This window comes from Carcharhinus amblyrhynchos, chromosome 2 (genome assembly GCF_965287045.1).
Source record: "Carcharhinus amblyrhynchos chromosome 2, sCarAmb.v2.hapA, whole genome shotgun sequence".
Taxonomy (NCBI): Eukaryota; Metazoa; Chordata; class Chondrichthyes; order Carcharhiniformes; family Carcharhinidae; genus Carcharhinus; species Carcharhinus amblyrhynchos.
The window spans coordinates 68,323,978-68,336,583 of NC_137325.1; the positions used below are offsets into that span (position 1 = coordinate 68,323,978).

Consider the following 12,606-nt stretch of genomic DNA (forward strand, 5'->3'; position numbering starts at 1 on the left):
CTGTGCCCAAGACTCCAATCTATCTATATCCTGTTGTATTCTCTGACAATCCTCAGCACTATCAGCAATTCCGGCAACCTTTGTGTCATCCACAAACATACTAATCAATCCACTCACATTTTTCTTCAGATCATTTATACATACTATGAGCAACAGAGGTCCCAACTCTGATCCCAATGGAACACCGCTAGCTACAGATCTCCATTCAGAAAAACACCCTTCCACCACTACTCTGTCTTCTATAACCAAGCCAGTTCTTTATCCATCTAGCCAGCCCACCCGAATCACACGTGCTTTTAGTTTTTGTGCCAGTCTGTCATGTGGGACCTTTTCAAATGTCTTATTAAAGTCCATAAAAACTACATGCGCAGCCCTTTCCTCATCAATTATCTTTGTCAGCTCTTCAAAAAACTCAATCAAGTTGGTGAGACATGACCTTCCCTGTACAAAACCATGCTGCCTGTCACTAAATAGTCCATTTTCCTCCAAATCTGCATATATCCTGTCCCTCAGTATCTTCTCCAAAATCTTCCCCATCACTGACGTCACGCTCAACAGCCTGTAATTTCCTGGATTATCCCTGCTTCCATCCTTAAACAGGGGAATAACATTGGCTATTCTCCAGTCCTCTGTAACCTCTCCTGTGGTCAAAGAGGATGTGAAGATGTCTTAAGGCCCAAGCCATGTCTCCCCTTGCCTCCAGTAGCGACCTGGGATAGATCACATCAGGACCAGGGACTTGTTTATTTTAATGCAAACTAGGATACTCAATACTTCCTCCTTTGATATATTGACATTCCCAAGAGTGTTCACACACCTATCTCGGACCTCAACATCTATGATGGCCTTCTCCTTGGTGGACGCCGATGCAAAGTACTCATTAAGGATTTCACCCAATTCCTATGATTCCATGCATATCTTCCCTCCGTTATCCTTGAGCAGGCCTACTCTTACTCTTGCTATCCTCTTGCTCCTAATATATGCATAAAAAGCCTTGGGATTCCCCTTGACCCTGTTTGGAAAAGACATATGGTGTAGCAAAGCAGCAAAGTTAGTTGTTGCTTAATTTTATTTAAAAAAAAGCTTAAATTTTCCCTGCAGGACTTTTCTTTGATGAAGTTAAGCTATGCTGTGTTTTAGTTTTAGAAAAAAATATTTTCATCTCAGAATCCTGCACCCTCAGAAGATTGGTCCCAATCCCATTTGGTGCCAATTTCTTGTTGCCAAGTTCAGAAACAGGCATATGGTGAATCCATTGCATCTATTCTTGCATAACATTTCATAAAGGAAATGCAATTAGCCATCAAGAAAGATTGTAGGTGGCATGGTGGCACACTGGTTAGCACTGCTGTCTCACAGCTCCAGGGACCTGGGTTTGTTTTCTGGCTTAAGTCACTGTCTGTGTGGGTTTCCTCCAGGTGCTCTGGTTCCTCCCACAGTACAAGGAAGTGTGCATTAGGTGGATTGGCCATATTAAATTGCCCCTTAGTGTCAGGATGACTAGCATGGGTTTATGGGGATAGGGCCTGTATGGGATTGTGGTCAATGCAGATTTGATGGGCCAAATGGCCTCCTTCTGCACAGGAGGACTCTATGGATTCTTTAGCTGCAAGCTTTCCTATCCCACAAGACATCAACTTTCAAACTGCAAGATCATTAGCATGGGGTGGGGTGAGCAAAGTTCTATCCACTTCTAAATTGGCTACAATTTTGTAACTTTTCCTTTGAATCCCTGTGATGGTGATTTTACTACTAATGATTTAGTCTTAGATGTCGGAAACGCATCTTTCTGAGCCAAATGTCTCAGTAAGGACATTACTGTCAAAATGCAACGGGAATGACTCAGTTCATGTCAAAATTAATTTGAATGATCCAGTCACTCATCAAAGAGACCCAGTGTTATTTCTCCACCAATCTTATCATCCTGTAGCTTTTAGGACAATTTCAGTGAATTGCTCCAATTCAGATGATACAAGTCAACTGTTATTCTTTGATGTGTGCTGGGTATTCTCCAGGGCATCAGGAACAAAATCATCTTGTACAAAATCACATCCTGGTTGCAAACATCATATTCCCCCAGCCAGCAGCTAATCTAGATATATTAACCCTAGCCAACCTAAGAGTCTATTTCTCATCCAGTGTCATGAGCCCGGCCCTTTTATATTTTTATGACCCTGTCAAAAAATAATATTTGCTGCCATTGGTGATGATTTGAATTGCCTCCTCTGAGCTGTGCAAATGGAGGAAAAGGTCTGTTATCAATTTTGCTAAGCGTGCCTAGAGGGTTGTGGATTGTTTCAGGTCCAAGTTATAGATGACAACAAACACTGCAAAGCCTTTTGAAGCAGGGCAGCTGATGATGGTATTGTCATAAAATCTGGCTTGTTCCTTGTTGCAGTACTATTTGCACCCGTCAAGGAGATTAGAGGCTATAATTATTGAAAAGAATGGATATTTCTATTGCCAAGATCAGCTAACATGCAAACTAAACTGCAGCATCAGTTGTTTGCCGCTTTCTTCTGTATGCAACAGTGTTTCAGTTTAATTACATCTACACATCCACGGAGTTTTTTTATTCTACACTACACTCATATTAAATAAAAGTTGTCAATAACAAGGAAATACCTGAAAATGCAGAACAATGGGATAGAAACAGAAAATGTTCAAAACATCCACCAGGTCCATCAGCACCAGGTAATGAATCTCAGCCTGACTTTTCACTTTCCAGACGCTGGGAGGTTCACTCTGTATTTCCAACATTCACTAGATTTACTCACATAGCATCATAGAATAGTTACAGCACAGAGGGAGGCCATTCAACCGTTCAGATCCAGGCCAATTCTGTGCAAGAAAAATTCAGCCTGTCCCATTCCCCTGCCCTTTCCTTGCTTGCCATACTTCTTATTTTTAAAGAGTTGAATCAATAATGGGTGCAGCTATTGCAAAGACGTTCCATGTACCAGCCCTATTTTCAAAGGCATATTTGGACAAATTGTTTTGCAGCTGCAATGGCTTTCAAAGGTATTTGCTCTTTAAAATTATGCTGTGGGCTCTGCTTCAGTATAGTTTGCAACCTCTAATCTAGAAATTAGGGCAGTTATAATTTTTGGCATCAGCAATCACTCCACAAATATTCAGGCCAGCAACTAATAGGACTCAAAGCCACAGGCATTGGCATGAGTTGAAGTGGTCGTAAATTGCTAGAGTAGTGGCAATAGTGAATCATTCCAGCCACAGAACGATTGAGAAGACTTGTTGCAATTACTGATGCACATTCTTAATTTTACAATGTGAACTTTGCAACATAACTATACAATGGCTTTCCCATTCATGTATATCTATTTTGCTAAATCTCCAATCTCCACACAGGACAGTCATTGCATAAGGCATACTTGAGGGCTTGTATTATTTCCTGCAGCATATCCCTTTCCAGCTTATCATAGACTGCTTTATTATCCGTAGTAATTTTTTGGGGAGGGGGGGAATGTCTGGAAGTCAAACTTAAAATTCCAGAAGAGTTTTATATCTTTTACTTCAGGATGAGTCACTAAGAGCTTTCTTTTTATTGCTGTTGTAAGATATATCACAAGACAAATATTTCCACTAGTTTGTAAATCATCAGTGCAATGACTGCCACTTCCTGTTTGGTGTATGGTGAGGTCAGCCTCCAGTTCTATTAAAGGGTGGGGGGAGGGGGAGGATCTTTGGAAAGCAGAGCTTTATGACATGTTTTTGAGTTAACGTTGTATTGCTAAGGCTCCTTAAGGTTGAATGTGGGAGGATATTTGTAAAGAGTAGTAGAAAAGACAGCAGAACATGTCACACACAGGGTGCACAAGTGATGTCTTTTCCATCTGGGGTTAAATATTCGAGAACATTGTTTCAGTGACTCACTGAGCAACCAGTGTTTTGCTTAAGAATAGTTAAGGGAATTCTCCAGTTGTCAGACTTTAATGAAAGCCTGACTAAGACTTAATACAGTGCACAGAATTTTTTTTCCAAACCAACATATAGAATGAACAGCAACACAAGTTATACTTACTCCAAGACCCCCACAAGGGAGAGCAGTGAAGAAATTTTGCGTGACAAATCCTAGATGAAGAAGGAAAAAAGTAAGTAGTTTTAATTATTGCGAGTTCAGAATTGCATTCTTTAGAGTTTAGAAGCCAAGTTCCATGTCATAAACAGAGGAAACTTGGTGGAACAGCACGGAGTACAGAAAACATTCAAGTCTGCACAATCTTACAAGATGTTCATTTCAAGGTTGAGCTAATGTGGAATATTTTCTGTTCATTTCACAGATGCCTATTACACATTGCTTTATGTCCCAAGATCAGCACGCATTGGGATTTAAAATTAAAATTTTCTCCCTTCCTTGCTTAAAAGTGCTGACTTATGGTAACAAAGGGCTAGACTTTCCTTTGATTGGCATATTAACTGCAAGATAGAAATTAGAACCATCACTTTGTTGGACCAACTTTCCCGGGCCAAACTAGTTAAATATTTAATGTGAGCTCACGGCAAAATTGCCAACACCAGGATCAAGCCAACACAACAAGACCTGCAGCATCTGAAGAGATGGAGAGGTTTGAAAGAAGGCTGAAGTGTCCCAAAGTGTGGGACTAGAAAATTATTTTTGATATCAGTCTGGTCTGACATCTAAAGCATAGGTGTTTGGGGCCTACAGAGGTAGTCAAGAGGCTATTTCTAGATTTTGTCTTTTTGCGTGTATAAACTTAAGAGGCTTAACACTTTGAATTCAGAAACCCATGACTCTTTCCTTGATGATTCTGGCACTGGAGACCATGGCAGGAACATTTCAGTCTGCCCTAAATTCTGAATTTGCCTTATTAACTATCATTATCATGTCCAATTGTGGGTGGCATAATGGAGGAAAATACAGCCAGAGAGTCAATATAGACTCCAAGTATCCTGCAAAGCAACTGTAATCAATGGACATTCAGGTGATTCTTGAGGAATAAAATAAATGTAAGCTGCTCACATCAAACAGTTTGAAGGGATAATTTTTTAAATATGTATTTTCATTGGAACTTTTTCCTATTTTTAACAAACAACGCAACAAACCCTCAAGGATTGGTATAGTGCAGCATTATCATTTTTCTATATACTCGCAGAAAGTTTAGATCATTCATTATTCATCACCAACAGCACCTTCAAAAGATACAGTGAAGGGGTCTTTCAGAGATTGGGGGGAAAACAGGATAATAAGACAAAGTCATGAGTACATAGTATAACAGTGGACAACCTTGCTTGCAGGATAATAGAGACAGAACCATGTAACTTAATTCCAGGATAGTCCAAGTAGCTACTGCCATTGTGTATTCAGTGAAGGAATCAGATTTGACACAGAGATAGAAAAGATTCTCGCACCACACTTAAGACATGCACCAAAGCATATTTCCCATCCCCAGCTATATCGGGGCACCATTGATCCAAAACATGTCCTTTCCCAGGACATGTGCTCTGTCTGTACCTTTCAGGGATCTGTAAGAGATTATTTGACTTCAAGATAACAGAACTATGTGACACTAACAGTTCTAAGGGGTTTTCCTCACCAGTTGTGAGGACTTGGGTCATACCTGCAATTTCCGCCATCCACCCATCTCTCTGCAATTGTGCTACTCACATTAGCCATGAAAATGCAAGGATTGTATAAGAAAAAGCAGATAAATATCACATAGCCCTAGTGCCATACAATTTACCCAGCGTACTCCCCAAGCTTTTTAAGACTATTAAACCACTAGGATTCAATTTTGACACAGGGCTGCAAGCAATGCAGGTAGTCCTCCATGCCAGCTCCTGGTATTATAAGGATCAAATCTTTGTGTTAAATCTGGAGTAATTACAGGAACATGCTGAGGGATGCATTTGATTATAAACAAATACCTGGTTTTCAAAGGATAACAAGCAAAATTCACCTCAGTGCTTATATACTAGATGACTCCTGTTGACATGATAAATAACATTACAAAAAGGAATGAGAATGATAAGGGGTAAAGAACAGGATTTGCGATGAACTGCAGATTATGACTCCAAATTATTGTCATCCATGATTTTAGAGAGGCCAAAGCCTTAGTAGGATTGTTGAACAGTCTTTTGGATCTGTCAGATGTCACCCTCAGGGTTGCAGGATAAATCATGGCAAAGTGCATTCAGACTCTTTCCAGCCTCATCAAAACTTTCATGACTGAAGCTATCAAAACACATGATTACCAGCCAGGGGTCAAACCTTGAAAACACAATACGATGTGCCCCTTCAAAAATAATATGGCAGCTTTTGTGTCATGATAAAGAAAATGTGTGTAAAGATGTTGGCTCACCAGTTTGGGGAAAACACAACTCATTTATTTACAGATTAAATTCTACAGAGGCTTGCAGCCTCGTGGCTGCAATCAATTCCCTCGATGATTCTGAGTACAGAAGTCCATGCTTACCATGGTGGTGATCCCCATTCTGCTCCCCAGGTCATGTGACCCTTACTCTGCAGATTGATCCTTAAAGGCACAATCACCATAACATAGTAGCGAATTCTCAAAAATTTAGCCAAGAGCGCGCCCTCAACTGCTACGGGAAAGCCAGTCACATGGACACTCCTTCTCAGTCGCAGTTCCCCAGATCAAGCAAGGTATCTGACATACCACTTAGCTGATTTTCCAAGGACTGAAAGTGGATCTGAACTAAGGATGCTGCATTGTTGACAATAAGGTTTCTTTCCTCTACTTCATCAAGCTTGCTTCTTATTGATAGTCTGCCAGTCAGCAATATAAGCACTGAAATTCTGTGCCAAAAGGCCAAATTAGTCATCTACAACTTTATCATACTGGCAGTCATCATCTACAATGCCTTTAATGTTGCCAAGTTGAGAGCCCACTCATTGAACAAATTGCCATAATGAGGGCTTGGTTCAGTCTGGCTGCTTCCAACTGCTTCTTTCCATCAAGGATTTTCATGACTTTATTCAACACTTTGTCCCAATACCAAACCAGAAATCTTCCAGGGATATCATATGGAGTTTTCACTCCAAGGTCAGTTACTTATGAGCTGTGCATCAGGATAAATAAAATGATTAAAAGATGGCCACCCATTAGACTTGGCACTTGATTTCTGAGAGATCCTATGGATGCTTAGAACATAAGAACTAGGAGCAGGAGTAGGCCATCTGGTCCCTTGAGTTTGCTTCAGTTTGCACAAAGACTTAATTTTAAGATATGTCTGCCTATGCTTAAATGCTAGACTGTAGGGGTTAACTAACACTGCTAACTTGACTACATTTTAAAGCTAACATGACTACATTTTAAAATTCAGAAGGCATACTGGGTTAGCTAGAAATTGATGCATTCCTGAAGAGTACGCAGCAGACAAACAGCAGCAGCTGCAAGACTTGTTCCTCTACACAGAATAATATGGACATCTCTAACAGAGACAGCCTGCAAAGGACATTCACAATAATGAGATAAGAATTGAAATATAGATTGTAACTATGTGTTCAGTTTTCAGTTTGTTTTCGAGAACCAATTCAGTACAGCACAGTATAAAGGGTTTGCTTGCTTAGAAACCAGTCTCCAAGTAAGCTTTTCTTTTTCTTTTTACTGCTTCTGTCATGTTAAATTTCTTAAGTTCTGTTCAATAAAAGAAAACCATTTTAAAATTTGTACCAAGTGCTGTTGCCTTGTCTATTCACATGAATGAATAGACCCTACAATTTCCTTTCATTAAAATTAACAGGAAAATTTGTCAAGCTGTTTAATGGCTGGTTGATTCCAATATTCCCCATTTCCACTACTGCCTTAAATTAAAACTATCCCCAATTGCTTTTGGAAGTATTTAATATATTATGGATTTACCTTGGGCAGGATTTTCCAGCTGTTCCTGCCAGCAGGAAGTCCTGGTTCTGCTGACAGTAAGCCCCCATCACAGGTTCCCTAGTCCTGAAAAGTGTGAACATTGTGGCAGGACTAGAAGTTCCTGCCACCAGCCAATAGCATGCCACCTCTGCCATTGCAGGGGAAGGGGGTAGAAAATCCTGTCCCTAATCTTTTCCCTACAATTTTCAATTTTGACATACACCTACACTTTACACTTGGGCCTTCCAACCGGATTTCTAAAATTAAATAATAAAATCTGCCTTTCTCACTCCTTATTGCTTAACTAAATTACACAGAAATACTTTGTTCTAAGAATTTGGACAATGCAGTCAAGGCAGCATTTGTTGTCCAGCATTGGTTGCCCAAAGGGCATTAAGGGACGACGATATGGTATGGGACTGGTGTTATGTATAGGCCAAACTGGGTCAGGATGGCAGGTTCCTTTCTCTGAAGGACATTGGTATTCCAGTTGGGTTATTTCCTTTTAACTAGATTCCCTCACGCTATGCATCATTCCACGCACTTCTTTTGGTGTTCCTTCAGTGACCCTGTTTTTTTCAAGTCTTGTATTAAAGAAAGTCATAAATATACATCCAGGAAAGAATTGTGAAAATGCACATCTTCTCAGTGTGTAGCGAAATCTGTTAGACAGCTGATCTAATATGTCAACTGCAGTACTATTATAGCAATTAGGTCAGAAAAATAATGAAAAGGCAAGCATCTTAAGTATAGATCTGTACAGTATTTTTAGGTGAAGATTTTCATCCACTCCACTCGGACCAGGTGGGACAGCGTGATCTGAAAATAGCATCAAGTCAATTACCATCCCATTCTCATAGTGCAACAATACTTGTCATTTGACTAGGATCCCGTTAAGCATGCACCACACATTTGACCCAGATGTTGAGTGGCCTGAACAGTGATCCTTAAAAGGACCATTGGAGGTCTCTCAGAAAAGGACCTGGCAAAGGCTTAGAATTTTTATTTTGAGTGGATAGCAGGTGCCCTAGGCTCACAAATAAACTCTATCCCACTGCCAACCTTCTCGAGACCTTCTGCATGGATTGCTCTAGATACCTACAAGGGGAGAATTTTCAAGCTTCAGGTGCTGGCTTAACAGGATGAGCACACATTTTGCTGGAACTTATACCGCTGACCAAAATGGCAACAAATTATAAAAGAACAATTCAAAATTTGGATAATACGTTGGGAAAAGTAACAATTTGCCACAATTCTTGCTGAGGGCTTTAAGCTGACAGATGTATATTATGTGCTGTTGTCAGTTGAGAAGTCTCTACGAACCTAACAGCTTTCTTGTGTCCAGTTTTTGTCTGTTGAAGATGTTGGTGCCAAAGAGCAGCGAATGATATTCAGAGTGAACCATCTGTATCTCCTCCAAAGTGGCTTTACGACCTTGGATTCGCTAAAGGAAGAAAGTAGTAAAGCATAGTCACTCAGAAATCTGTATAACCTTATTGACAATTATCACACTTACAGAGAACATTATTAAAGACACCTTGACCTATAAATTAATCTAATATCACAAAAGCTGCCTGCAATTTTCTAGCAAATGGCCATGTTATGCTTTAATCATATTATGACATATTGCTAATCACAACAACTAAATTGCGTAGGATGAGCATGACTTCTATTTTTAATAACGAATTATAGGATCTAAAGTGAAGAAGGAGGCCATTTGCCCCATCAAGACTGCACTGACAACAAACCCACCCAGGCCCTATTCATGTAACTGCACATATTTACCCTCCTGATTCCCGTGACACTAAGGAACAATTTAACATGGCCAATCAATTTAACCTGCACATCTTTGGACTGTGGGAGGAATCTAGAGCACCCGGAGGAAACCCTTGCAGACATGGGGAGAATGTGCAAACTTCACACAGGCAGTGACCCAATCCAGGAATTGAATCCGGGTCCCTGGTGCTGTGAGGCAGCAGTGCTAACTACTGTGCCCACCATGCCATCCAACATGAGCGACTAAACTGAATAACACCTACTGATGGCAATTGTAACCTAATGCATGAGGCAGGAAACCCATGCATTTTTTTGTAAAGATATTATTATGCAACACTTGCTTTACATCTTGTCCAGTATCGCTCTCGAGTGAATTCAATAAAGAGTAAAGTCGAGTGTGGTATTGAACTAGTGTTCCACCTGACTCTGTTGGCTTCCCAACAAGCAAGACAAATTCAGATTACGCCCTTTGAGTCATAACTATGTTATGAAATCGGACTCTGTTGTATAATACTTTGGCGGGGTGGGGGGTGTGGTGCAGCTGGAGTGATGGTTGGTGTTGTAAGGTGGTTGAACAAGAGGTGCTGGGTCATTGGATTTTGTCATGTCTCATTTTGGGGCACAAAATAAAGAAATAGAGAAGTACAGAACTGTGACAGCACAGAAGGAGGCCATTTGGCCCATTGTGTCTTTGCTAGTTCTCTGTCAGAGTAACTCACCTAGAACTAGAGCCTTGCCTTTCCCCATGGCCCTAAAAACTTTTTCCCCTCAAATAATTGTCTAATTGTATTTTAAAAGCCACAGTTGAATCTGCTTCCACCATATCCAGGCAGTGCATTCTAGATCCTAAACACAAGCTGCATTAAAGAGTATTTCTCATGTTGCAGTTCTTCTTTTGCCAATCACCTTGATTTGATACTCTCCGGCTCTTAAACCTTCTGCCAGTAGGAACAGTTTTCCCCTGTCTATTCGGTCCAGACCCGACATGACTTTGAACACCTGCATAAAATCTCCTCTTAACTTTCTCTTCTGCACAGCAATCAATCCCAAGTTCTTCAATCTTTTTCGCTAACTGAAGTGTTTTATCCCTGGAATTATTCTCATGAATCTTTTTTGTATCCTCTCTAAAGCCTTCACGTCCTTCTTCGAGTCTGAATTCCGAACTAGAAACGATACTCCACTTGAAGCCAAAGCAGTGTTTATACAGGTTTACCACAACCTCCTTGCATTTGTACTTGATCCCCCTATTTATGAAGTCCAGAAACCTGTATGCTTTATTAAAGGCTTTCCCAACTTGTCCTGCTACTTGCAAGAATTTGTGCACATTCATCCCTAGATTTCTCTGACCCCCCCCCCTTAGAATTGAATCCTTCATTTTGTACAATCTCTCCAAAGTATTCCTACAAAAAATGGATCAATGCACACTTCCCTGCATCATCTATCACTTGTCAGCATTTCCACCACATTGCCTAGGGGAGGAATTTTTCCATTTTAAGAATAAGTCCCATGGCTGGAGTAGGAACATGGGGTGTTTTCCACTGCAGTGGCTGATGGTCAAACACGTCAAATCTTCCAGCTCCAACCTGGCGTTTCACGGTGCACTCAGTGATGGGGAAGGCCTGGATGGCATGTAATCCACTTCTGTATTCTGGTGCCATATTGAAAAGGTGCCCAACTTCACTGACCTTCTATTAAGGAAGGAAGGTGGACCTCCTGAAAATTAAGATCAATCCCTGAGAACATTTGGAGAGTGGAACTTAGATCTCATGAGAAAGAAGGTGGATCTCCTAGAATACTGAGGCTGGAAGAGGGGCCATCTCCAAGACACCCAATCTGGAAGATCCATCTATAGATGCTCCCCTGACTCACTGCTGTGGTGTTCCAGTGTCTGGTGTTGCAGAGGGCCTCCATCCTGAACTCCAGAGGCAGCCCCAGGCATTGCTCAGATGAGTCCTGACATTTGCAGGCTGCGTTGTATGAATGTGTTTCATGTCAGCATGTTTTCCCACCGGCACCACAGAGAATCTGATGTTGGGGTGGGGGTGCGGTTCAGGCCTTCATCCACATACCAATGGGGTTCACTCAGACCTCTGTCAAGTTTCCTGACTTGACATAGTGGACACCAGCCAGAGAATTGTGCTGTAAATTCATGCCAGCATGAAACTGATTTTACGTCCTCCTGCCATACCCTCTCGCTGTTTCCACCATTGAACAGCAGGGGGTGAGAAGAATTCTGCCTTAGGTCTTCTTGAAGTGTATCACTAAATTCCTCACAATTTACAATACTTCCAAGTTTTGTGTCACCTGCAAATTTTGACATTGCCTTGTATACCCAAGCATCAATCAGTGTATGTCAGGAAACACAGTGATCCGAACACCAACACTTCGGAACGCCATTATCTACCTTCCTCTGTTCTGATAAGGGACTGTTCACCTTGACTGTTCCCTGTCACTCAGTTGACTTTGTATCCAAATTGCCAGCCCTATTTATTCCATGGGTTTTACCATTGCTGATACGCCTGTTATGTGGCACACAATCAAATGCTCATTTATAGGACCATGTACTCTGGTCAGCTCCCTCTGTTGCCTTGTTACACAACTCAGGCAGATTAGTCAAACTTAATTTGTCCCTTAACAAATTCATGTTGACTTTTCTAAATTAATCTCATTTGTCCAAGCGACTGTTAATTTTGTCCTAAATTATTGGCCTATAACTTGCAAGCTCCAAGTGTTCTGGGGAATCCCTCCTACCCTCCACCCGAGAGTTCTTAGCTAAGGATTGCAGGGCAATTGCCCAGGAAGTTCAAATGTCCAATGGGCAATTGCCCTGCACTGGTGATCATCTAAAAATGTAATTTAAATTGAAAACTTGGAATAGTTCCAACTGTCCTGCAGCAATATTTATGGAGAAAAAGTCAGAGGAATTTAAATTGCTTCCTGTTGCTTTACTCTGGCCTTTTTCTAA

General features: G+C 40.9%; 1 protein-coding gene across 1 annotated transcript in view; it reads right to left on the reverse strand.

Moving 5' to 3' along the window:
• The window catches only part of LOC145355275 (histone deacetylase 9-like), a 781,248-nt gene that overhangs the window by 137,810 nt on the left and 630,832 nt on the right, over positions 1-12,606 (reverse strand). Inside the window, exons 17-18 of the mRNA XM_080207173.1 lie at positions 9,189-9,309; positions 4,043-4,092 (exon numbers count right to left, since the gene is read on the reverse strand). Of these exons, the coding sequence (XP_080063299.1) occupies positions 4,043-4,092; positions 9,189-9,309 (171 nt within the window). The remainder of the gene's footprint in view (positions 1-4,042; positions 4,093-9,188; positions 9,310-12,606) is intronic.